The 27,934-nt window shown below is 44.6% G+C and overlaps 1 protein-coding gene across 1 annotated transcript; it reads right to left on the reverse strand.

Moving 5' to 3' along the window:
• NPTX1 (neuronal pentraxin 1) lies at positions 1–27,487 on the reverse strand. Its single transcript, XM_073606843.1, has 5 exons — positions 26,909–27,487; positions 23,937–24,144; positions 18,833–19,077; positions 15,280–15,459; positions 1–9,947 (listed from the first exon to the last, which is right to left on the reverse strand). Exons 1-5 carry the CDS (start codon positions 27,362–27,364, stop codon positions 9,726–9,728), a joined length of 1,311 nt encoding a protein of 436 aa, XP_073462944.1. The 5' UTR covers positions 27,365–27,487; the 3' UTR covers positions 1–9,725.
• Between the last annotated feature and the right edge of the window lie 447 nt (positions 27,488–27,934).

A 27,934-nucleotide genomic window follows, 5' to 3' on the forward strand; every position in this document is an offset into this window, starting at 1 on the left:
TTTTTTTTTTTTTTTTTTTTTTTTAATTACACAGTGAATAGGATAAGAAAACGTTCTGTACAGAAGGTTTATAGCAGCCTGTGATTGATATGTGGATCCAGCCCTACAGGAGCTCCATGTGCGGCCTAGGACAAGACTGACGGTTCAAACGCCGTACACTCCCAGCTCATTTCTGTGTGGGAGGATGGGTAACCCTCCAGGCAACCGCCACTCCGCGTCCACACTGAGCGCAATTTGTAAAGCCGCTCGATCGCTGTTCACCAGGTACGGCTTGTGAACCGTCCGTCTGACTGAGCCTGGAAAGGACCTCTACACCGAAATACAAGTTGACCTCAGATACAAAATAAAGCTGAAACAATGTATCAAGAAAAAAGTTCACGGGTCCTTGGCAGAAATGAGTGGCTTGCTACACTCTGTGCTAAAATATCTTATCTGCAATACATTGTATTATATTGTATTTAAGTGTTTTCATTGTATTATATTGTATTTAAGTGTTTTCATTGTATTATATTGTATTTTTATGTTTTCATTGTATTATATTGTATTTTTGTGTTTTCATTGTATTATATTGTATTTAAGTGTTTTCATTGTATTATATTGTATTTAAGTGTTTTCATTGTATTGTATTGTACTATATTGTATTAAAGTGTATTCATTGCATTATGCAGTACTAAAACGGAGTTCCACCCAAAAGTGGAACCTCTGCCCCCCAAAGGTGCCACATCTGTTTTTAACAATCTGTTTTTGCGCCCTCGGAAGTTCCCCCCCTTCACCTTCCTCCGCCGCCCGGCCAATTAGAAAGCGCTTTGCGCATGCACAGTAGGGAACCGGCTGTGCAGCTGAATGGTTTCACTGCCCATTTACACTTATGACGAATAGCGGTGGCAGCAGCCAACAGCTGACCTGAAAATCGGCTGATGTGCCGACATCGCGGGATCCCTGGACGCGTAAGTGTCTATATATTAAAAGTCAGCAGCTACAGTATTTGCTTTTTTTCCCCAGGCGGAACACCGCTTTAAAGTCATAGGCATGTGCAGGGGGTGTGCCGGGTGTGCCTGGGCACACCCTAATCTCTATGTGTGGTGCCGATTCCCCCTACTGCCTGGGCTACCTGCCTCTTGTTGACCCCCACCCCCCACCCCACAGTGCTGCTGGGTTCCCAAATACCCTTCAAAAATTATACCCATGTCGCTTTAGTGTTGTTTCATAAAGTCTTCGAAGCCTCCATAGAAGTCTATGACAAAGCTCGCTTGAAGCACCTGAAGCTTTTGATAGGCTTTAATTCAGCTTTGCTTTGGAGAAATTGCAGGTGTGAGATATAAACTCACACACAGGGCATCTGTCAAGCTTCAACAAACCTTTAAATAAGCTTCATTGAAGCACCACCGAAGCTTCAACGAAGCACCACTGAAGCATCAAAAACACATCATAAAAGCTTGTTGAAGCAGTAGGAGCTTTAGGGCTAATTTACAATTGCTTTGGCTTCAACACCAATTAAAGCGCCTACTGCTTCAACATGCTTTTATGATGTGTTTTTGATGCTTCAGTGGTGCTTCGATGAAGCTTCAGTGGTGCTTCGGTGAAGTGTCTGTGACGCTTCAGTAATGCTCTGTTGAAGCTTTGTTGAAGCCTGACAGATGCCCTGCGTGTGTGTGGATATCTCATACCTGCAATTTCTCCAAAACAAAGTGAAGCTAAAGCTGAATGAAAGCCTCTCAAAAGCCACAGGTGCTTCAAGCGAGCTTTGTCATAGAGTTCTATGGAGGCTTCGAAGCACCGCTAAAGCGACATGGGGTATAATTTTTGAAGCAAAGCCAAAGCAAGGTGTAAACAGGAATGTAAGCTAACCGTTTTATTTAGTGACAGGAACTTTGACTGGCATTCAGAGAGCTTTAACAAAGCCTGTCCGAAGCCTTGTTTTGAAGCAAGTGTAAACTAGCCCTAAATGTGCATTGAAGCCGAAGCAAATGTAAATGAGCCCTTAGTGAAGATCTCGGCGCCTGCATCCGGAGCTGATGGACGGATCGGTTTGGGGTGCCGACATCACGGGATCCTTGGACAGGTAAGTTTCCTTAAATTAAAAGTCAGCGGCTACAGTATTTGTACACGATTTGTAGCTGCTGACTTTATTTTTTTTTTTTTTTTTCCCAGTCTAGAACTCCTTTTCCAGCATTTTTTAAGTTGAGTTAAGTTTAATTACTTTTCCAGTGTTTTTGCTCATATACAAGCTGAAGCTCATATGTACTGTACAGACCTCAACCTATCAGCTTCACTCAGGTTTCTGAGACATGTGCGGTTCGTTTCGTTCCGAATTAAAATTTGGACGAATTTTCGGAAATTCGGATGTATCCGAATTTCCGAATCAGAATAGTACCGAATTTAAAACGAATACGAAATAACGAAGAAAAATTCAGACGAAATGCGAAATCGAATGCTTTTCGAATACTTTTTGAATTCAAATCGTTTTTAAATTCAAATTTGAAAACTTTTTGAATTTGAATAGCTTTCGAATTCGAAAACTTTTCAAATTCGAATAGTTTTCCAATTTCCAAAGAGAATAAAATAGAATAGAAAATAAAGGAATATAATAGATATGTACTGTACAGACCTCAACCTATCGGCTTCACTCAGGTTTCTGAGACATGTGCGGTTCGTTTTGTTCCGAATTAAAATTTGGACGAATTTTCGTTTTTCGGAAATTCGGATGTATCCGAATTTCAGAATTAGAATAGTACCGAATTTAAACCAATCGGAAATAACGAAGAAAAATTCAGACGAAATGCGAATTCCAATGCTTTTCGAATACTTTTTGAATTCAAATTGTTTTTAAATTGGAATTTGAAAACTTTTTGAATTTGAATAGCTTTTGAATTCGAAAACTTTTCAAATTCGAATCGTTTTCCAATTTCCAAACAGAATAAAATAGAATAGAAAATACAGGAATAGAATAGAAAAAAAATATATAATTTTCCTGTATTTTCTATTTTATTTTATTCTCTTTGGAAATTGGAGAACTATTTAAATTCGAAAACTATTCAAAATTGATTTAAAAATGAATAAATAAAACTAATTCCGAAAACAAATTAAATGAATGTAACAAAAGTAATTAAACAAATTTATGTAAATAATGAATCAAAATGAAACAAATGTTTTCATTTTGCACATGTCTATTCTGTTATCTTGATTGTTTCTATACTTTTGATGTCGGTTGGCTCAGTTGTGCTTTTTGCATTAAAATTTAATTAAAAGTATTTACAGTTTTATGCAAGTTTAGGAGCGTTCAGAAAGGAAGAGCTTAGCCTTGATATTCAGTTAAACCCAAAAGGGAAAAAATAGGCCCCTTTCACACTGGGGCGGTGGGGGCGTCGGCGGTACAACAGCGCTATTTTTAGCGCTGCTGTACCGTCGTTCTTGCAGCGGTATTCGGCCGCTAGCGGTTCGGTTTTAACCCCCGCTGGCAGCCGAAAAAGGGTTAAATCCGCTCGTACAGCGCGGCTATAGCCGCGGTATTACCGCGGTATAGCCGCGCTGTCCCATTGATTTCAATGGGCAGGAGCGGTTTAGGAGCGGTGAATACACCGCTCCTTCCCCGCTCCAAAGAAGCGGCTCGCAGGACTTTTTTTACCGTCCTGCGAGCGCACCGCTTCCGTGTGAAAGCCCGAGGGCTTTCACACTGAACAAACAGCGGAGGCTGTTTAGGGGCGGTTTTCAGGCAGTATTTTTAGCGCAATACCGCCTGAAAACCGCTCCAGTGTGAAAGGGGCCATAGAGTCACTAATCAATTATGAAGTAATATTTGAAGATAAACCAGAACCCTCCAAGCAAAAAAAGTACATTGGACAAATCTACAATCCAATGTGTCCCCCACACATGCGATGTAATAAATATAAGAGGATGTCAACTCAACATAAATATCAGGCTCCGCCAGTTAATGTCTATTAATAAATTGTGGTATTTTCAAATGCAGCTTAGAATTTAACGATTTTTGTTGAAGGCAACAAAATCTGCCAATGCAAAACCTTTACAGCTTTCAAAAATAAAAATCGGGCGAAGGAAAGCTGATTTGTAATTGGTCAATATGGGTTTGCACTTTTTTTCATTAAGTTTACATAAAGTAGCTAGATTGTAACAAAGCTCTAATCCACATTTTATTTTTCTCTTTACACTAATTATTATTTAAGACATATGAAAAAATAAATACATTAAAAAAATTAAGACACACAGAAATTTTACTTGTAAAAAAAAAAAAAAAAAACCTATTTGCTTAGATTTTGTTAGTGGTCATATGACCAATTTTTTTAGTGCCTCTCTGTGAACTGGTAGCAGTGGGCGATGTCACTCCAACATTTCAGTTGAACGCCCTTCTCCCACCATAAAGGCAAAAAAAAAAAAAAAAAAATTCATCAAGCTGTCAGGATTACAGGGGAGTTTATAGCAATATATCAAAATTTAGATTTCAGGTTTTGATACACTTTTTGTTTTTTTTCTCTCAATATTTAACATTTTTTTTTTTTATGAACTTAATAATTGTAAAAAAAAAAGAAATCTATGGCATATATCAGTTATCTTTATAACTATTTGTTAGGAAGTCAACCTGCATTTCAGTAGGTGTAGTGGTCCTCCATACAAATCATTTTAAAATCATTGCCATTCGGCTCTCTGGATTTGCCATTCAAAAAAATAATTTTGAATTCCAACAAGATTTCAAGCGATAACTACAGTCTGTCTCCAAAGAGGTTAAAGAATCCATAGAAAACATAGAATTTCTGTGAAAATAAGTGCTTTTCTCTATATATCTCTATACGTTTTTTGTTTTTTTTTACAATAATTTGAGGGAGGGTAGCCCAAGAATAATTCATTTTTCCTTGTTTCTTTTTTCTACTATTTAATACATAACATTACATATAATAAATTCCTTTTATAATGTGATACAGAACGCTCAATTATCAAAAGGGGCGAAAGAAGCAAGACTTCCGGGTGCATTAAGGCCGACCATATTGGAATGGGACAGATTTGCGGTAAGCGAGGGATACCGATTGGCTGCAAATCAGGCAAAAACATTGAAATTTGTGCTTTCCAGGCAAGTTTCTTTTTTTTTCTTCAATTTGTGTGCAGTGATTTGCCTGATGTGCGCCAAATGTTGCAAACCAAGATTAATTTGTCTAGTAGGTATAGAAAGAGGGGGCCGGGCTTAGTGGCAACAGGTGGCAAGATGCCAGGTTGTAGGGTGTAGTAGGCAGGGATTTGCACCAGGTTAGAGGGTGTGGCTTAGGTACAGTGGGCAGGGCATAGCGCCAGATTAACAGGTGTGGCTTAGGTATGGCCGGCCTAAGCTTTAAAGCTTGCTAGAGGCGTTGGTCAAGTAACTACCCCTATGAGCTATATCTTAAAGAGGGTTTATACACAGTAATTAGGCAAAAAATATACACTGTCTTTCGGACAGCATCCATCATAAAATGGCATATACCTGAGACGTAGTCTAGTCAGTGCAAGTCTGGAGATCGAGACGGGACAAGAAGGGTCATGGGTATATTGACATCTTCAGCAATAGGGATTGTCTGTGGCTACATATAAGGTACAGTATGGGACTTTAAGGGGAATGGACCCGCATTTTTTTATTTTATTTTTTATTATTCTAGCTCTGTTTGTGCCTGGCATCAAAATTAAATAAAAACTGTCCATTTTTTTTTTTTTTTAATTTAGGACTTCTCCTAGTTATTGAGATATTAATAAGCCTTGCTGTAGATGAACAGAGCTCTGAGGACAAGAGGAGCCGAGACAATTGCCACAACATCACCAAGTTCTCATTGAGATTGAGATAAGAGGTGATACACAGTGAAATAGTTACTAAATTTCATTATTATAAAAGGTGAGCCATTGGCAATCTATTCATGCAATACCAAGAGCTTCTATTGATCAGGAAAACTCTCCATCCTCACCTAGAGGAGCCCCACACAATTTTTTTCCCACAGGAGATACTCCAATCAGTTGCTGCAAGAGTTCACCAAATACATGGCCACCCTGAGATTGTTTTCAGCTTCATCATTGTGTGAAAGACCAATGTACCTTCCCATTACCCTGACTTCCCTTTATTACCTCCTAAAGAATGGCTATTTGTTGTCCTGAGCTGAAATAATTCTTAATAATACGTAGGCACGGCCTACCGGCTAAGCACATATGTGACATCTCTGGGGGTAGAACATGTCATGCTGCTGTGGTCTAGGTGGCCATGGTTTGCAAATTTGGAAACAGGGAGGAATGCAGAAGAGGAAGAGAAATCCCTCAATCTGTCCATTGCCATAATTGGCAATTTTACGAGCTGGACTTCTCCCTCATTTCTGTTTAAAAGGCAAAATATTTGCAGAAAATTTTAGGTTTCAAAGCTGTCAATTTCAGGACAATACCCATCAGATATCAGTGAGGCAGGGTGGTAGGTACAGTTGTCCGATGACCACAACTGTCCCAGTACAACCACTTTTACTGCCCCAAAAGGACCTATTCAATTTGTGTATGGCGAAATCTCTTCAGATGGTGGGTTCCACCTGAATGCTTGCTCCTGATGAGTAGCTTAAACAGTTGCAAAGCTAAAGGATCAGTGGCCCCCAGCCTTAGTCCTCAAGTACCCCTAACAGGTTATGTTTTTAGGATTAACTTCTCCTTGCACATTTGCTTTGAATCTCAAAGGCTTGATGTTTACGAGATCCCCAGAACATGGCTTATTTGGGGGTATTGGAGGACTGAGGTTGTGAACCACTAAGCTAGACTACTGTCAGACATGTGTTTGGAGTGGGGGGATGAGGTGGTAGCAGATAGTCATTCTCTTGTTGTGTGCTATATGGACAAGATAAATTGGATCTGTTTTAGGCTGACATCATAAAACATCAAAGATAACTCTCAGACCTGCAATTGGATCATCTCACGTTTGAGGTCAGCTTTTGTCTCAACCAAAAGGGCAATGAGGTGTAGGGATTGGCCTCACACACATCTGAATAATGGTGGGGGGGGGGGGGGGAAGAGGAGCAGCCATACAATGACCAAAATACAATGGTGGATGATCCATCCTGCCAAAATGAAATCTGGATTGACTTCAAGTTTGGGTGACTGTTGTTCAGATTTGACCTCAATCCTCACCAAAATTTGCTGTAACGGTTCTATTTTTCCAAGTGAGATTCATTTTACTAGGGTTCCCAGATCACATGCTGAATCCAAAGCAGACCACAGACTGACCCTGCCACAACTAAGCTCTGACATGTCCTAGAAGAGTCACAGCTCCTCCTACTGTTGTGAAGCCTCTATTGGGATAGAGCCCATATTCCTTCACAAGGGGGAAATGAATAAAAAATATCATTGAAGAACAATCCCTTTAGCTGAACTGTATCAATGGCCTGCAATAAATTCAATAAAAAGATATAAATATAAACGAATGAATGATAAGACCGTCCTGAAAAAAAACAGGACACATCGGAGGTCAGAACACTTATCCCTGTCTTTATACCAGAAGTAGACAGACTGTGGCTTTTCATCCATTGAAGGCCCACCAAGCCTTGTCATGTTCTACATTAGATTGTGTGCACACTTGGCCAGTTCCATGCATTCACCATCCAGTGCTAATGGATAGGCAATGAATATTGAACATTTTCCTGGGGGGGTCCTAATTACACTGAAGAGCACCAGATGGTGAATACTTGGATAAAAACTGTGGAAAGGTCATAAATTTGCCCTCCTTGGTTATAAGATAAGATCACAACTGTGTGACGCTGACTACCTCGTGACTGCTTGAGCATTTTTCAGAAGAACCATTGAAGACTCAACAAGCTTGACTGTACTACAATGGCTGTTTGGCTAGGAATACATTCTTAAAGCAAATTTATCTACCAGGCAAGCAGTCCATTGGTTCTAACTGAAAAAACATAATTAAAGGTTATCTAAAACCAAGAACAAAAAATACAATATATTGCAGACTACCAATCCTTAGATGCATGGCTGCATTGATTTTTATTTTTCAGACTAAGAACATTTTTAGAAAATGATTCTGCCAGGAATGCAGTGTCCATGTCTGAACAACTGCCAGCAATTATCCTTCTGTAAACTACCAATCCCATCACCCCTCATGTAATAGAGGTGAAGAGAGGAATAACTGTATGTTTAAAGTCCAGCCAGAGTGACGACTATGGCTCCTCCATAGATACAGCACAGAGAGTGAGCATAGTCACTATAGGACCAGGTGATAATAAAAAAATTAAAAATAATAAAAAAAGGAATTCTAATGCAGCTGCCCCATTCAAGGGCCAATCAGCTACAAGGTCTGACATTTTTTGTTCATGGTTTTAAATGCGCTTTATTTGAATGCGATCACAGTGGGGTCATAGCATATTGAACAGGCAAGCGGGTAAGCGTGGTCCCACACAATCTTTTCCCAAACATCTGCAAACCAGTAAAACACGAGCTACATATACTGTATTTTGGTATGGAAAAAAAACTACCCTTTCAAAGTTTTTTTTTTTTTTTCCTAAATTCATTATGGCTAGCAGAGAAAGTGCTTAATAACATAAAATAATCTGTAACCAGATTCAGCATTCGAACCACATGGTAATAAAATTCGACGTTTTTCCTTTTTTTACAAAGGGATCCAAATGACTTAGAAATATTGCCTGGAAAATCGAAGGTTTCTTTTCATAGTAAAGTTTCGTTATCAAATCGCAAAAGAGTCCTCTTGCACAGCTGACTTTTTTTTTTTTTTTTTTAGTTCAGCCATAAAAGTTCCACTAAATTGAAAGAATTCTACCAGGAGGTGAAAGAAAAATGACGGAATGTCCGTTTACTTATCATGCATGCGCGTCAAAAAAAGAATAAATATATTTACAGAGTAATTGGAAAAAAAAAAAAAATTCACAAAAAAATGCTACGGCGTGACTTAACCAGAGGACAGGGTTGGGTTTTTTTTTTTGTTTTTTTTTTGTCTGCCATGCGTTAGCATTTGCTGGAGTTATCGAAGAGACAGCAAGGTCCCCAAAAACCCTGACTGAAGGTCACACAACCAGTTCAGGTCAAAGCTCTCAATGACAGCAATCCGAAACAGAATGAACACAGCTGTGGATGGGGCAAGCTCGAGCCGCATAGCCAACAAATACCGTTATTATTACACGTCTATAGAAAGTAATGCAAAGGATGAGAAATGTGCTGAATCTTTGTACCAGCGCAAGGCACTCCGGATTAACCCCCGACGCTGCTGGAGACATCTAGAGCTCCCGTCCGGTGTGCAGAGCTTTCCAGCAGCCAAGAGGTTAAACCAAGTTGGCAATGTAAAAAAAAAAAAAAACTCAAAGAGGGATCTTCCTATGTAGAAAAAGTGAATTCTCCCTAAAATAAAAAAAAAAAAAAAGCTGAAAAATGTCCTGCTGAACGATTTGCATGCCTTTTCTATAAAATAAAAAAAAAAATCAAGCTTTCTCACTCACGAATGCAAAACGTGATTGATGGAAAACGAAACAATGGGTTGAATAATGTGGTTTGGCTTGTTTAGATTTTTTTTTTTTTTTCCTGTTTTGTCATTTTGCAGGTTGAAAAAAAAAAAAGAAAAGTTAAATCGAACCACCTTTTTTAGTTGATGAACCCCCACACCCCCCACCCCCCTCCCCCAACATTTTCACGTTTTGAAAGGCAAGTGCAGGATGAGGCCGATGGTAAGAATTTTTGTCTCGCCAAGACAGGGAAATCCGCAGGCTTCAGTTGATTTGGCGACATGCATCGAATGTCCACTTGGTGGCCCCACCGAAGATCTCAATGTTGGTTTCTGCCCAGCTGATGACGTTACCGGTCAGCGCTTTGTTGCTGCACGTCGCCAGATTGTAGACCTCTCCGACCGTCAGCTTTCTGTCCCACATGTTGAAATGGGCGAGCTCGCCAACGAAAGCCTGGGTGGCATCAAACCCGCCTCCTAGCGTGTCCTTCAAAAGGGAAAAAAGATCAGGTTGTCAATGTTGTCTGCCATGAAAACAATGTAACTTTTACATAGAACACGGAATATGCAGGGGTCTTTTTATAACAAAAATGTGCATAGCTATTAGTCCACAGTACATTCGCTCTGTGCAAAAAAAAAAAAGATGGAATGTCCTCCATCGTTTCCCCTTTCCCACATGAAACTCCTCAGTTTCCACCCTCCTTAGTTTTCCCCCCATCCTTTCACATTAGAGTCTTTACCTTTCTTGGCAGTGAAGGGGAGATGGAGCAGGCCTAAGCAGAGGTAGACTTTCAATCCCCTTCTAAATGCCAGGGCTGCCCTGAATGCCACCCGCCCTGGATTAGCATCATACATTTCCATGCAAAGATACAAGATGCATTACAGCACCCCTGATAACTCCAGGTGGCACCCCAGTTGAGCAAAGCTGCTTTAGGATATTCTCTTCTGAACAAATGTTCTCTTAATAAGGACAGTAATAAAATACCACAATATTTATTATAATTCCCTGTAGCTTTCTCTAGACTTGATGTCTTTCATATGCTCCTGTTCAGCCCTATCCGGTGACCATCATGGGGTATTTTACTACTGTTCATAATAAAAGAAAAAACAAAACCAACAATAATACCCCTGCACCCACCTTTACAAATATACAGTGGGGACAGAAAGTATTCAGACCCCCTTAAATGTTTCACTCTTTGTTATATTGCAGCCATTTGCTAAAATCATTTAAGTTCATTTTTTTTCCTCATTAATGTACACACAGCACCCCATATTGACAGAAAAACACAGAATTGTTGACATTTTTGCAGATTTATTAAAAAAGAAAAACTGAAATATCACATGGTCCTAAGTATTCAGACCCTTTGCTCAGTATTTAGTAGAAGCCCCCTTTTGATCTAATACAGACATGAGTCTTTTTGGGAAAGATGCAACAAGTGTTTCACACCTGGATTTGGGGATCCTCTGCCATTCCTCCTTGCAGATCCTCTCCAGTTCTGTCAGGTTGGATGGTAAACGTTGGTGGACAGACATTTTTAGGTCTCTCCAGAGATGCTCAATTGGGTTTAAGTCAGGGCTCTGGCTGGGCCATTCAAGAACAGTCACGGAGTTGTTGTGAATCCACTCCTTCGTTATTTTAGCTGTGTGCTTAGGGTCATTGTCTTGTTGAAAGGTAAACCTTCGGCCCAGTCTGAGGTCCTGAGCACTCTGGAGAAGGTTTTCGTCCAGGATATCCCTGTACTTGGCCGCATTTATCTTTTCCTCAATTGCAACCAGTCGCCCTGTCCCTGACGCTGAAAAACACCCCCACAGCATGATGCTGCCACCACCATGCTTCACTGTTGGGACTGTATTGGACAGGTGATGAGCAGTGCCTGGTTTTCTCCACACATACCGCTTAGAATTAAGGCCAAAAAGTTCTATCTTAGTCTCATCAGACCAAATAATTTTATTTCTCACCATCTTGGAGTCCTTCAGGTGTTTTTTAGCAAACTCCATGCAGGCTTTCATGTGTCTTGCACTGAGGAGAGGCTTCCGTCGGGCCACTCTGCCATAAAGCCCGACTGGTGGAGGGCTGCAGTGATGGTTGACTTTCTACAACTGTCTCCCATCTCCCGACTGCATCTCTGGAGCTCAGCCACAGTGATCTTTGGGTTCTTCTTTACCTCTCTCACCAAGGCTCTTCTCCCCTGATAGCTGAGTTTGGCCGGACGGCCAGCTCTAGGAAGGGTTCTGGTCCTCCCAAACGTCTTCCATTTAAGGATTATGGAGGCCACTGTGCTCTTAGGAACCTTAAGTGCAGCAGAAATTTTTTTTTTGGTAACCTTGGCCAGATCTGTGCCTTGCCACAATTCTGTCTCTGAGCTCTTCAGGCAGTTCCTTTGACCTCATGATTCTCATTTGCTCTGACATGCACTGTGAGCTGTAAGGTCTTATATAGACAGGTGTGTGGCTTTCCTAATCAAGTCCAATCAGTATAATCAAACACAGCTGGACTCAAATGAAGGTGTAGAACAATCTGAAGGATGATCAGAAGAAATGGACAGCACCTGAGTTAAATATATGAGTGTCACAGCAAAGGGTCTGAATACTTATACTGGCCATATACTGTTCGAATTTCGAAAGAATTTTCTTTCGAAAATCGTATCAAAGAATTTTTGTACGAATTTCGCACCATTAGTGGGCTGCAGCAATGGCTGATTTTCGTGCGGCAATCAAATTTGAGGAATCGGACATGTTGGAAATTTTTAGAAAAACGAAAGATTTTCTAATCAATGATGGGAGAATCGTGTGAGAAATGTAATAAGAAAAGAAAATTTACGGGGAGAAAAGAAGATTCCCAGCCACGAAAGTTCTTTTCTGTAGCAACATGAGGTAAAATTGAAGGCTTGGTCGGACGAATTTCGAAAATCAATGGTGGCATCATCGGATCACAAAAAAAACGAACTTTCTGATTTTGAAAAGAAAATTTGTTCAAAATTCGACCGTGTATGGCCTGCTTTAGGACCATGTGATATTTCAGTTTTTGTTTTTTAATAAATCTGCAAAAAATGTCAACTGTGTTTTTCTGTCAATATGGGGTGCTGTGTGTACATTAATGAGGAAAAAATGAACTTAAATGATTTTAGCAAATGGCTGCAATATAACAAAGAGTGAAAAATTTAAGGGGGTCTGAATACTTTCCGTCCCCACTGTATATTCAAAGGAAATGAAAATGTGCTGCTGCCAGAATCAGACCTGCTTCCCGATTGGCCGGGAAGAGGATCAATGTTGCAACAGCGAATATTCAATTCAATATACAACTGGGTGCGGTCCAGGCGCAATGCTCTGCGCCCCAAGCCCACCCTATTTTGAAGCCTATTAGAGCCTCTGGCTCTAATCAGGTGCTTCAAAAAACACACCCTCGCCCCTCCCTGCCATAGTAATTTATGCGCCTGGCATCCTGAAAGGGACCGGGCGCATGGATAGGGAGGGTGGCGGCGGTGGATAGGGGAGGCGGCGCCTGTGCGGCCACAATGGACGGGCCACCCCTGTGTCTTCAGTTACCAGTGCTGCCCCCCCCCCTTACGCGTTACACCACTGGGCATGGCTTCTTCAGAGGGATTGGTCTTCTTTTCTATACAGTAGGGGCTAATGGTGGTGGTGTGTGCAGCACATCGTGTGTTAATTTCACAGAAGCCAAAAAAATGATGAAATTCACACTATTTTAGTCGACTAAAATATGATAAAACTAAAAAAAATCAGATGACTAAAATATGACTAAAACTAAAATGGTATTTTAGTCAAAAGACTTTAGACAAAAGCAATATTTCTGTTTGTCTATGAAACTTGGTTTTCTTTATAAAGACGTTCCATTTTCCAACTGCTAAATCTGTGTCTGTAGCGCATGTTCAACCCTTCATACCAGAAATATTAACATGTCATTCGATTTTTACTCCAGGAGTATATCATAAGTTTGGCAATTTTAGAGAAATGCTTCAATAATGCATTATAATTTAACTAAACCCATTAGATTTTAGTCAACTAAATACGACTAAAACTAAAACAATTCAGATGACTAAAATACGACTTAAACTAAAATGACATTTTAGTCAAAAGACTACGACTAAATCGAAATTTGACATCAAAATGAACACTGCACAGAAGAGATATCTATCAAGACTCTGAGGATAGTTACTGAAGAACACTACACGTGGACTTAGTTTGGAAATTCAAGTTGGAAATTCACACAATCACGATTTATTCGTGGTGCAGACCTGACTCACTTTGGTTTATTTATTTTGTAATAAAAAAAACATTTGTTGAGAAGAGAATATAGCCTAAAGAACATTTGTTTTTGGCCAATTTATGCAGAACGAAGGTGTAAATAATATGTTCTATAAAAGCAATATAATCAATGCTGCAAAATGTGTTTCTGTGCGGGTTTAGCAAATTCCTTCAAAGCAAGTCACTTTGACTCTCAGCAAGGAAGGATGCATATCCAGCCCTACACTGGCAGTATAGTTCAGGCCCAACATCACCTGCCCAAGAGATTGGAACAAGTGGTGCAGGACCTGTGTATTGTTTCTCAGGTAAGTAACACTGCTCTTGTGGACCACCAAGGTGACTACTTTGGCTACAAATTGTAACCAACATTAGGATCCATGCATTACTCAAATGTACCTGTATTTCAAGGGACACATATTTGAGAGGGCACATCCCACTGACCACCAATAAATGAGGAGGCACATCCCACTGGTCACCAAAATTTGAGGAGGCACACACCACTGATCACCAACATCTGAGGAGACACATCCCACTGACCACCAACATTTGAGGAGGCACACATCACTGATCACCAACATTTGAAGAGGCACACACCACTGACCACCATCATTTGAGGAGACACACAACACTGACCACCAAAATTTGAGGAGGCACACAAAACTGACCACCGACATTTGAGGAGGCACACAACACTGACCATCAACATATGAGGAAACACATCCCACTGACCATCAACATTTGAGGAGGCACACATCACTGACCACCAACATTTGAGGAGCCACACACAACTGACCACCAACATTTGAAGAGGCATATCCCACTGACCATCAACATTTGAGGAGGCACACAACACTGACCACCAACATTTGAGGAGGCACATCCCACTGACCAACATTTGAGGAGACACACAACACTGACCACCAACATTTGAGAAGACACACAACACTGACCACAAACATTTGAGGAGGCACACAGCACCGACCACCAACATTTGAGGAGACACATAGCACTGACCACCAACATTTGAGGAGACACATCCCACTGATCACCAACATTTGAGGAGGCACACACTACTGACCACCAACATTTAAGGAGACACACAGCACTGACCACCAACATTTGAGGAGGCACATCCCACTGATCACAAACATTTGACGAGGCACACAGCACTGACCCCCAACATTTGAGGAGACACACAGCACTGACCACCAACATTTGAGGATACACACAGCACTGACCACCAACATTTGAGGAGGCACACACCACTGACCACCAACATTTGAGGAGGCACACAGTACTGACCACCAACATTTGAGGAGACACACAGCACTGACCACCAACATTTGCATGAATTGTTTTATATACTTAGAATTATTTCATAAAACTTTCAGTTAAAACAGTTTAAGCAGTTATTACTATGAAGCTGGGTTCGTATATAAAGCTTAAAAGTTTATGGGAAAGCAGGAAAACAGCCATTGACATGAAAACATATTTGTAATCGGGGACTTGTACAGCAAGGTAGATAATAATTTAAGGTTTTCTAACACATTTACCTGTTCCTGCCCCAGCACCAGCACTCCCTGATGTTTGATGGGGTGGTAGGGTGCCAAGTTTTCCCCATTTCCTCGAAGGACGCCATCTTGGTACGCTTCCCACACACCGTCCCTTGTTGTCCAGGCAATGCAGATATGATGCCATTTGCCATCATTAATTACAAAAGGTAATTTTGCTACCTGTTAAAAAAATAGAAGAGACTCAAATTATCTAGAACATAAACTGCCCCCAGTAGATGCTTTCCTGGGCACCTAATATTGCTGTCACTTAATGAGGATCTACAGGAAAGGTCAGGTACCAGTCAGTGTGGAACCTGTTATGAATGAACACACTACTGAACACAGTACTGATCAAAGATCTCTGTTCATCCTGAAACATTCCCCTGTGTGCCTCCAACAGCAGCCATTGGGAGAGGAAAGTGAGGAAGCTAGCAGATCTGCGTGGACATGGGGGTGGGGGGTGGGGGTGGGGGGACAGCAAGGAGAATCTGCACCACATGGGGTGAAAAAATGTGTGAACAGACATCCAGAATATGCAGTTTGTACATAATGCCCTGCCAGCATGTTTCAAGACACCCTATGTGTAATTCAGAGACTAATGAAGGAAGGTTTATGGTAGCGCTTAACCCAAAATTTCACACAGCGCTGAGCTACTGAGTCACTGCTAGGAGAGGGAGCTGAGCTGTTGAGTAACTGCTAGGATAGGGAAGGAGGGGGAGCTGAGCTGCTTAGTGACTGCTAGGAGAGGAAAGGAGGGGGAGCTGAGCTGTTGAGTCACTTCTAGGAGAGGAAAGGAGGGGAGCTGAGCTGCTGAGTCACTGCTAGGAGAGGGTAGGAGGTGGAGCTGAGCTGCTGAGTCACTTCTAGGAGAAGAAAGGAGAGGGAGCTGAGCTGCTGAGTCACTGCTAGGAGAGGAAAGGAGGGGGAGCTGAGCTACTGAGTCACTGCTAGGAGAGGGAAGGAGGGGGAGCTGAGCTGCTTAGTCACTGCTAGGAGAGGAAAGGAGGGGGAGCTGAGCTGCTGAGTCACTGCTAGGACCGGGAAGGAGGGGGAGCTGAGCTGCTTAGTCACTTCTAGGAGAGGAAAGGAGGGGAACCGAGCTGCTGAGTCACTGCTGGGAGAGGGAAGGAAGGGGAGCTGAGCTGCTTAGTCACTGCTGGGAGAGGAAAGGAGGGGGAGCTAAGCTGTTGACTAACTGATAGGAGAGGAAAGGAGGGGGAGCTGAGCTGTTGAGTAACTGCTAGGAGAGGGAAGGAGGGGAGCTGATCCGCTTAGTCACTGCTAGGAGAGGAAAGGAGGGGAGCTGAGCTGCTAAGTCGCTGCTAGGAGAGGAAAAGAGGGGAGCTGAACTGCTAAATCACTGCTAGGAGAGGAAAGGAGGGGGAGCTGACCTGCTGAGTCACTGCTAGGAGAGGGAAGGAGGGGGAGCTGAGCTGCTTAGTCACTGCTAGGAGAGGGAAGGAGGGGGAGATGAGCTGCTGGGTCACTGCTAGGAGAGGGAAGGAGGGGGAGCTGAGCTATTGAGTCACTTCTAGGAGAGGAAAGGAGGGGAGCTGAGCTGCTGAGTCACTGCTAGGAGAGGGAATGAGGGGGAGCTGAGCTGCTGAGTCACTGCTAGGAGAGGGAAGGAGGTGGAGCTGAGCTGCTGAGTCACTGTAGAAGAGGAAAGGAGGGGAGCTGAGCTGCTGAGTCACTGCTAGGAGAGGGAAGGAGGTGGAGCTGAGCTGCTGAGTCACTGCTAGGAGAGGAAAGGAGGGGAGCTGAGCTGCTGAGTCACTGCTAGGAGAGGAAAGGAGGGGATCTGAGCTGCTGAGTCACTGCTAGGAGAGGAAAGGAGGGGGAGCTGAGCTGCTGAGTCACTGCTAGGAGAGGAAAGGAGGGGAGCTGAGCTGTTGAGTAACTGCTAGGAGAGGGAAGGAGGGGAGCTGATCCGCTTAGTCACTGCTAGGAGAGGAAAGGAGGGGAGCTGAGCTGCTAAGTCACTGCTAGGAGAGGAAAAGAGGGGAGCTGAACTGCTAAATCACTGCTAGGAGAGGAAAGGAGGGGGAGCTGACCTGCTGAGTCACTGCTAGGAGAGGGAAGGAGGGGGAGCTGAGCTGCTTAGTCACTGCTAGGAGAGGGAAGGAGGGGGAGATGAGCTGCTGGGTCACTGCTAGGAGAGGGAAGGAGGGGGAGCTGAGCTGCTGAGTCACTGTTAGGAGAGGAAAGGAGAGGTAGCTGAGCTGCTGAGTCACTGCTAGGAGAGGGAAGGAGAGGTAGCTGAGCTATTGAGTCACTTCTAGGAGAGGAAAGGAGGGGAGCTGAGCTGCTGAGTCACTGCTAGGAGAGGGAATGAGGGGGAGCTGAGCTGCTGAGTCACTGCTAGGAGAGGGAAGGAGGTGGAGCTGAGCTGCTGAGTCACTGTAGAAGAGGAAAGGAGGGGAGCTGAGCTGCTGAGTCACTGCTAGGAGAGGGAAGGAGGTGGAGCTGAGCTGCTGAGTCACTGCTAGGAGAGGAAAGGAGGGGAGCTGAGCTGCTGAGTCACTGCTAGGAGAGGAAAGGAGGGGATCTGAGCTGCTGAGTCACTGCTAGGAGAGGAAAGGAGGGGGAGCTGAGCTGCTGAGTCACTGCTAGGAGAGGAAAGGAGGGGAGCTGAGCTGCTGGGTCACTGCTAGGAGAGGAAAGGAGGGGAGCTGAGCTGCTGAGTCACTGCTAGGAGAGGAAAGGAGGGGGGCTGAGCTGCTGAGTCACTGCTAGGACAGAGAAGGAAGTGAAGCTGAGCTGCTGAGTCACTGCTAGGAGAGGAAAGGAGGGGAGCTGAGCTTCTGAGTCACTGCTAGGAGAGGGAAGAAGGGGGAGCTGAGTTGCTCAGAATGATTTGAAGGCCTAGTGCTTCTAAAGATAAAGTGGTTGTAAACCCTCCCTATACCCAGTGAGTTGACTGGCCTCAGGGGAAACACAGAGATGAAACAAATCCTCCTACAAAAGTTGTACCTGTTTATCTGCTGTCTTCTCTTCTGTACAGCTGTTCAAAGTCCAGAAATTTTAAAGTTTGTCTAAGCATTCCGAAAAAAAGGGGGAGGAGAGCTGAAGTTACACTGAGTAGAGCTGGTTGGAGGGAAGGGACACACTCCCTTTCATACAGCACACAGGAACAGATCTGAGGCTGTCAATCAGCTGGAGCTCCCTCCCCTGTCACCTTTTATCTCTTGGTGTCAGGAAAACTTGTCAAACTCATGTAGATAGCAGAGGAAGGAGGCAGCAGACAGAAATGACACTTAGTGCTCTGGAGTTAGACACGTACACACTATAGAGGGATATGCTTTGTCCGTATTTAATGTCTGAGGTTTACAACCATTATTATTTTAAGAATCGTTTTTTTAACAGTGCCTGCGGCTACAGAGGTCAATAAGGACTTGACTTAAAGCTGATTTTTTTGTTTGTTAGGAATATGTTAATTCTTTAAAGACTACAGCCTGGCCATATGTTCACTTCAAGCACCTCTTTGCTTAAAACCTTCCCAAACTCTGTGCGCCTCCCTAAATCGAGAAATGAAGACTGATGATTTTATTACCTTGTCGTTGATTAATATTTCCATTGGATTATTCCCCCACTCAATAAGCACCAGCTCGTTGGCTTGGCCTGGTACTGCGTATGAGAATGGAGTCCCCACCCCTGGGGAGGCGTTGGATTTGAGCCACATGCACACAGTGAAAGCGTACATTTCCGGAAGGCTCTTCTTTACTTTGGCGTACATGTAGTTTGTCCTCAAGGGGAAAGTGAGCTGGAATTTGTCGGCAGGCCTGTTCTCCTTTTGACCTAAAGAGATGGAGAAGACAAGCAAGGTTCATTTCCCAGAGGCACTAGGCTGAGATTCAAACACAAGCCTAACCTGTTACTTCTAGACCTAGGATTATCGAAGGCAAAAAAAAAATCTCTCCTAATCCCAGTGGAGCAATAATGATTATTTGGCACCTCTACCGAGATAATACTCAGAGTACGTCTTTCCAATAATCTGCCCCTAAGCAGGATTGTCTTAGAGTTAGTTGGAATGAAATGGTAGGAAATAGCCCGGGTATCACCTGTCATTGCAGGTGTGGGGCCCGATGTCTCTGCCCATCTTGAACAGACGTTCCTTGACCCGAGCCAATAGACTGTATGTTGATCTGAATGTCGATCGATTAGCGCTGCTAATGTTTGAAAGTTCAAGCATATGTGTGTAATAGACTGTTGCATGCTTCCCATGTGGCCTTGGTTCCATCCTACCTTGGCTAAGCCGCACCTTCACCCCCAGCACCCCACAGAAAGGCAGCTGTGCTTGGTGCAGGGAAAAGCTGATGCACAATGAAATCTATCAGCAGAGATGACAAGCCGTGATGTCATTGGAAGTGAAAAGATGATGTCATTTGTATAGACACCCTCCTTTTATGTCAAATCATTTTGTTTCTAATTGGATGAAACCAAAGCATGATTTTCTATACATTTTTTTGGTGGCTATTTTTTTCCCCTTTGAAGAGATTTTCTGACATTTCCTGTCCTGGAGACACAACAGGAAGTGAGGGGAAATCCCTTCTTATGCCCTGTACACACGGTCGGACTTTCCGACGGAATATGTGCAAATGGAGCTTGTTGTCGGAAATTCCGACCGTGTGTGGGCTCCATCATCTGACTTTTTCCTATCGGAATTTCCGACACACAAAGTTTGAGAGCAGGCTATAAAATTTTCCGCCAACAAAATCCGTTTGCGTAAATTCCGACCGTGTGTGGACAATTCCGACGCACAAAGTGCCACGCGCGCTCAGAATAAATCAAGAGACGAAAGCTATTGGCTACTGCCCCGGTTATAGTCCCGACCGTACGTGTTTTACGCCGCCGCGTTCAGAACGATCGGATTTTCCGACAACTTTGTGCGACCGTGTGTGTATGCAAGACAAGTTTGAGCTGACATCCGTCAGAAAAAATCCATGGATTTTGTTGTCGGAATGTCCGATCAATGTCCGATCGTGTGTAGAGGGCACTAGTTGTCACCATACCAATAAGATTTCCCAATGCTTCCTTTTTTATATTGACCATCCCAAAATAACTTTGGATTCCCCAAAGATTTCTATTTCTATACAGGAGACAAATAATCATCAGGGCAAACAGAGATGATAAATCTCCCAAGCGGAGAACAGGGGTTCAAAACTTCCCCCAACATCCAAAAACAGTTGTGGCTTTCTATACACTTTTATTACATTTTGCTTGAGTAGTTGCAAGGTTATCTGTCTATTTTAGGACCCTCAGCATTGTTAACGTATCAGAGGTCCTGCTGCTGGATTAAAGGGAACCTGTCACAACGCTACATATGGAAGCTGCCGCAGCTGACCGCCTTCTGGAAATGCAAACTGCTCAGTTGTCCTTCTCATTCAATGGCTTCAATAAGTCACTGACCTGACAATCTGACTTCACTGGCTGCATACTTGTTCCAGATCAGGTACAGCTAATTAGTATTTGCAGAAGGTGGTCAGTAATGGTTGCCTTGTATTTTTATCCTGTTAAGATTTAAAACTCAACCGAATTTTTCATTTTATTACTAAACTGCAATCAGGCTGAATAAACCGAACCCGATGTGTTATTTGTATGTACTATTGTGCTGCAGCCTTTGTTCCATTTTCCTGTGTCACTGGAGGGAAGACCTCTGCTCAGCACAGAAAGTAGCAGTCGGGATAATCAATGATGTGAATCCCCCAAACCAACATCACTGTCACCGATCACAATCAAACCGCAGCATAAAAACACACCATCACTATGACATCACCCCAAGAAAAGTTTCAAAAATTCTGTAACTTCCCCAGATATTTCACTAGGAGGCGCCATAACCCAGCCCCAGCCAAGGCTGCATTTCGCATTAGTAAGGAAAGCTCTGGTTATTTCTTACAGCGATATAAAACAACAAATTGCAAACACTGATCATTATTCTGATGGCATATCGTGGCAGGCGGCTTCAATAGAGCCAGCTACATAGAAAAACTGAGGTCTAGGGTGGGGGGAGGGAAATGCTGAGAGAGCTAAATCCTTCGTAGGTCACCTCGACCGACGTGTACAGATGTCTGCAATGTGAATGCACTCTCCAGTTCTGTGCAGGTAGCAATACACAGAGGCATTCAATGTGGGCCAAGGCTAAGAGAAGAGCTCTGAAATGAATTCCTCCCTGACTCTTCATGTTATGTAACTGCAGCACAGAATCCGACCTGCAAGCATGTTATATAGCAGAGAGACACAGCAAAGAGATAAAGGAAATAGAGGGGGATATGAGGGTGAAAAGAGGTAGAAAGAGACAGAGGAGAGGAGAGGAGAGGAGAGAGGGAGTTGAGAGGAGAGGAGATGAGAGGAGAGAGGGAGATGGGAAGAGAGGAGAGGGGAGAGGGAGCTGGGAGGAGAGGAGAGATGGGAGGAGAGGAGAGAAAAGAAGCGAGAGAGAGGAGAGGGAGAGGAGAGGAGAGGAGAGGAGAGGAGAGGGGAGGGGAGGAGAGGAGAGGAGAGAGGGAGCTGGGAGGAGAGGAGAGGAAAGGAGAGAGGAAGATGAGAGGAGAGGAGATGGGAGAAGAGGAGCGGAGAGGAGAGAAAAGAAGAGAGGGAGATGAGAGGAGAGGGAGGAAAGGAGAGACGGAGGGGAGAGAAAAGGAGAGAACAGGAGAGGAGAGAAGAGGAAAAGAGAGAAAAGGAGCGAGATGGAAGGGAGAGGAGAGGAAAGGAGAGGTGAGAGGGAGCTGAGGGAAGGGGAGAGGAGAGGAGAAGAGAGAAGAAAAGAGATTGGGGGAGAGAGAGAACAGAAAAGAAAAGACAAAGGGGAGATGAGATAGAGAGGAGAGAAAAGGAGAGAGGAGAAAAAGAGGAAAAAGAGAGGAAGGGAGAGACGGAGGGGAGAGAAGAAGAGAGGAGAGAATAGGAGAAGAGAGAAAAGGAGAGACAGAGGGAGAGGAGAGGAAAGGAAAGGTGAGAGGGAGATAAAAGAGAGGAAGAGAGGAGGGGAGAGGAGAATAGAGAAGAGACGGGGGGGGGGGGGTTAGGAGAGATGAAAGGAGAGAGCAGAGAGAGAGGAGGAGGAGAGAGCAGAGGAAAGGCGAGACAGATTGGAAAGGAGAGCGGGAGATGAGAGGAGAGGAGAGAAAAAAATAGGAGAGAGGGAGACTAGAAGAGAAGGGGCGGGGGGGGGGGGGAGGAAAGGAGAGAAGAGATAAGAAAAGAAGAGAGGAAGGGGAGAGGAGAGAAAAGGAGAGAGGGAGATGAGAGGAGAGAAGGAGGAGAGAGAGGAAAGGAGAGACGGGAGGAGAGAAGGGGAGAGGACAGGAGAGAAGTGGAGAGGAGAGAAAAGGAGAGATGGAAAGGAGAAGAGAGGAAAGAAAAGGTGAGAGGGAGATGAGAGAGAAGAGAGAAGAGAAGAGAAGAGAAGAGAAGAGAAGAGAAGAGAAGAGAAGAGAAGAGAAGAGAAGAGAAGAGAAGAGAAGAGAAGAGAAGAGAAGAGAAGAGAAGAGAAGAGAAGAGAAGAGAAGGATAGGATGGGAAAGGAAAGGAGAAGGGAAGGGCAGGGGAGAGGAGATGAGAGATGAAATGAAAGAGGGGAGAAAGACAGGAGGAGAGAGGAGAGGAAAGGAGAGACTGAGGGGAAAGGAGATAGGGAGAGGAGAGAAGAGAAAGAGAGAAAAGAGGACACGGGAGACAAAAGGTGGGAGGAGAGAAAAGATGGGGAGGATAAAAAGGGATTGATAGTGAAAGAGAAGAGAGAAAATTGAATGGAAACAATGAAAAGTCAAATTGGAGGATTGGATTTGTGAGATAGAAAGAGACAAAGAAAGAAGGGAAGTAGAGAGAGGAGAGGAGTGAGGAGAGAGAGGAGATTAAGGAAGAGGAGAGAAAGAGGAATGGGAGGAGAGGAGAGGAGAGGTCAGGGCATGGTAGAGAAGAGAGGAAATAAGTGGAAGGGGAAAGAGAACAGAGGTGATGAGTTGGAAGGGATTGAGGAGAGGAGAGGAGATGGAGGGGAAGAGAGTGGAGGAGAGGAAAGGGGAGTAGAACAAAAAGAAGAGAGAAGGGAGGGGGAAGATGACGGTATTGCAGAAAAGAGAGAGTGGAGGGAAGGAGAGGAGAAAGTAGGGAAAGAAGAGAGCAGGGAGGTGAGGAAAATAAGGATAAAAAGGTAAGGGACAGAGTTGAGCGGGAGAAGAGGAAAGGAAAAGAGAGAAGGATAAGAAGGGGATAAATGGGAGAGATAAGAGGGAAGGGGGCTGCAGGTAAAGAAAGGAAAAGGGGAAAGGGAGGGAGATGAGAAAGGAGTGGAGGGTAGGGAGCGGTTTGATAAGGAAATAGAGGGAGAACAAAAGAGGGAGAAAGAAAGAAAAAGAAGAAGGGGGGGGGGGGGCAGGGGGTTGCTTGCATTATGTTCTTAAACAGAAGCTGCAGATGCCTGAATCACACCACAGACTGAAAACTGAAAATTCTATAAATACAAATCCTTCAAACAAAGAATATAATATGTGGCTGATTACTGAGGTGGTACAATTGCACATTGTATGGGTTGTGACATTCTTCCCAGGCAATGATCACACCCCATGTTGTGGAATACGGGGAGCTGTTCTTTGGGTGCGCATACACAGGCAGACGGCTGCAATCACATTGTACCCTCAGCATGTTCTCCGCACCTTTTTCCAGGTCGGTGATCCTCTGCTGTAGAGAGGTGAGGGCATTCTCTATTTTGCCCCTCAGCTCTGTCTCGTTCTTCACGTTGACCTTCCCTTCTTCTAGGTTGTTGACTCTGGACAGGACTTGCTTCTCCAAGTCGTCTATTTTGGTCTGCAACAAATCTTTCAGACTGCTGGCTTGAACAGACGAGTTCCCTCTGCTGTATTGCTGCAAAGGGGCAGGGAAAGGGGGATGGGGGGGACATGTCACGCCGTCAGTTAAGTGGCTTGTCACAAACATTACTAAACATTCGACTTTCTCAATTAAACCCATTAGCAGCTTATTGACTTAGGTAACCATGTGGATGATTGTTGAGGCTTCATCTCTGGATAAGTAAAGCCTCAGGCTGCTATTTCAAGGGCAGCCAGACATTGAGCAGATCACCCACAGACATCAGATGATGGTCCACATGCCCAATGACTTTAGTTACATTAAGCAAAAAGCATCAGCATGTATGCTTGTTATCAACCAAGAGTACACATTTATGAGCTCAGCAGGCCACCCTGGTGATCAACTGGTAAAACCCAACAAGGGGAATCAACTCCTCTGCCAAAGTTGGTCATCGCTGAGATCACAGGTGGGTGACCATTTCCTGATCCCACCACAATCGCTCAGATTGGGATTTGGGAAGCAGTTGTATCCTGTCTATGGGCACCTTAGGTTAGCCATGAAGGGACAGATTTCTGAGGAACTCCAAACCAACACAAGTGTATGCAGAGGGCACTTTGCGCAGTCCTAATGCCAAAGAGAAATGGTGAAGTTCCACCATGCCGAGTTTTTCCAAGGAAAATTCTCTTTGTGTAACTCAGGAGTTAACCCCTTCACTACCAAACAGACTCAAGAGAGGCATGGCTTCAATTTATTAGGCTGCATATGGCCACAATCTGAAGGCTGGTCAACCAATGTCACATTTTCTGCCATCCAGAAGACATGTCTGTCTTGGTGACTGACTCTTGGCAGCTGGTTGACGGCACCATGATTATCGCCATCAATGCAGTCAGAACAATTGTTCCTTTTCTAATGTTAACAGGAATAGGTGAATGTACTGCTGAGAACATTGTATTCACCAACATGCTCTCTTCTGATTATACTACCAACTTTACAATCATCACTGCTTAAGATACTCGGTGCTTCAAACACTCGGAGACTCCAAAAAAAGCCACAAATACCGCACTAGTAAGTTACCACAATGAGTTAACAAGACAGATCCATGCATCAATCTCCATAGCTGGGTCTCGCTTTTCTGCATGTCCCAAACCCCCACTATCTCCCGCACCCTCTTCATGTCCCACACCCAGGGCCACTGATAGGGGGAGACCACCAGTCCTCCTGTAGGGAGCCCGGGCACACAGGGGGGCCCAGACAGCAGAGGGAATCGGTGTGGTCGGACAGAGGGGTAATTACAGAAGGATGCCCTGTGCACCTCTATGCAGCAGCTGAAAGACAGTTTCTCTCCCCCTTTCCAACTTTCTGCTGCTGCAAGGAGAGACATGGACACCGGGCATTGTTCCTGTAATTGCTTCCCCCGCACAGATCCCCCTTCCTGTTCTACCTGCTTCTGATGCCCCCTGTGTGCCCCCCTGTCATTGTGCTTCCCTGTCCCATAAAAAAATAACAAAGTGTGAAAAAATTATTTTTCAAAAATTGTAAAATCAAATCATTTAAAAAAATGTAAAGATTTAAAAAAAAATTATTTAAAAATGTTTAAAGAATGTAAAAAACTATTTAAAAAAGGTCTAATTCACACAGATTCTCGGTTATGTTTGTGTCCGCTAATAATGGTTTTAGTGTATTTTTTTGTGAAATTATTAATTTGCTATATTGGGGGGGGCTGTCAAGTAGCTGTGATTTCTAACAGCATCGTGATTATCAGCCCTGCCCACACCCAGCTGTCTCCTTCACTATTCCCTGCACCCTCTTCATGTCCCACACCCAGCAATGAAGGTCCACTTAACCATGTCCTGTACCCCCTTCCTGTCCCAAAGCCACCCTCCATGTCCCAAATCAGGCCATGTCCCAGGTCTCTTTCACCATGTCCCAAATCCACCAACCATGTCCCACACCCAGCCATGAAGGTCCCTTTTACCATGGCCTGTACCCCCTTCCTGTCCCACAGCCACCCTCTATGTCCCAGACCCAGCCATTTCTCAGGTCTCCTTCACCATGTCCCAAATCCCCTAACCATGTCCCACACCCAGCCATGAAGGTCCCCTTCACCATGTCCTGTACCCCCTTCCTGTCCCACAGCCACCCTCTATGTCCCACACTCAGCCATGTCTCAGGTCTCCTTCACCATGTCCCAAATCCTCCAACCATGTCCCACACCCAGCCATATCCCAGGTATACGTCACCATATCTCCCCCAGTGTCCCAAATCCTCCCCCATCAACACCATGTCAAAAAGCAAGCCATTTTTTCAGGTCTCCTTTACCATGTCCCCCACCCCCACAAAAGGTCCTGCAGCCAGCTATGTTCCCCTACCTTGTCCTACACCCCCTCATCCAGCCATATTCCACACACCCTCACTATATCACAAGTCTGCTCCATGCCCAACCACCCCCATTATGTTCTTCACCCAGCCATATCCCACCACCCCCATTATGTCCTGCACCCAGCCATGTCCCACCACCCCCATTATATCCTGCACCCAGCCATGTCCCACCAACCCCATTATAACGTGCACCCACCGTGTCCCACCACCCCTATTATGTCCTACACTCAGCCATGTCCCACCATCCCAATTATGTCCTGCACCCATCCATGTCCCACCACCCCCATTATGTCCTGCACCCAGCCATATCCCACCAGAGAAGGGCAGCACACAAGCCCCCATTACAATCTCTGCACACCTTTTCCCCAATGTCTGACTGAATACTTATTTCCATGCATTCTACTGACCATACAAGCCATGAGCCATCCCTACTCATCCCTACCTCCAGGTTTTCCAGCCTGGTCTTCAGGCTTTGCAGGGTCTGTCCCAGCTGGGTAAGGGTCTCTGCAGTGGGGGTCCTGGACAAGTCTCCCATTGTGTTTTTGGGGGTCCCAGTCTCCTTCCTCCTGGATCCAGGGGCTGCCCCGGTCTTGGGCTCATTGGAGGGCACCTCCAGCACTGTCTGCCCCTCACACCTGGCCAGCTTGCCGGTCAAGTCCCTGATGGTGTCCTTCTGATTGATGATGGTCTCCTTCTGCTGGAGGACCGTCTCTCGCAGCTGCAGGATAGTGGTCTTCAGGTCCTCGGTGGGACCACTGTTCTGCATTGAGGAGGTACACATGTCCATATCTAGAGGCACTGAGGTGCAGATGAACCTGGTCTGGGGGAAATTCTGGGCAGATCCTCGCAGGAAGAAGAAGCAGAGGAGGAGGCTCCTCCAGCAGGCTCCGGTGATCATGGCTTTTCCGTGTCCAGCACTGATGGCTCGCTCTGAGTGCGGAACAATCGTCCTCCTGCGCTGACTTCAGCACCAGGAACTGTCCGCTGAGCAACTGTCACTGCAGCGCAGGCAGCCGCTTATATAGAGGAGGGAGGGAGCGGAGCAGGCTCGGGAATCCCTCCCTGGCTGTTCTTCACACAGGCTGACTATACAAAGGGGGGTTCAGAGGGAAGAGGGGGCTCCTTCCTGCATCACACACAGGGGGGCAATTGTCACACAATACCCCACTGTACTGTCACCATCAATCTGCTGCACCAAGGGGGGGGGCTGAGGAACAATCAGGGAGGGGATGGAGTAGGTGTGTAGGGAGAAGAGTTCTGGGCTACCCTCCCCTGCCATGGTAAGTGCCCAGCAAAGTGTGAAAGATGGTGGGAGGAGGGGAAAACCTCAGGGTATCCCCCAATCCCAGCAAGGGGGCTGCTGCGGGTCTGTCATTATTTTGGAAAAGCCCCAACGGTTTTAATGGGCTGTGTGACTGCAGCGATGCGTACTGCAGGCGGGGGGGCTCATTCGCTGGCATTGTGCGAT

This window comes from Aquarana catesbeiana, linkage group LG12 (assembly GCF_042186555.1).
Source record: "Aquarana catesbeiana isolate 2022-GZ linkage group LG12, ASM4218655v1, whole genome shotgun sequence".
NCBI lineage: Eukaryota > Metazoa > Chordata > Amphibia > Anura > Ranidae > Aquarana > Aquarana catesbeiana.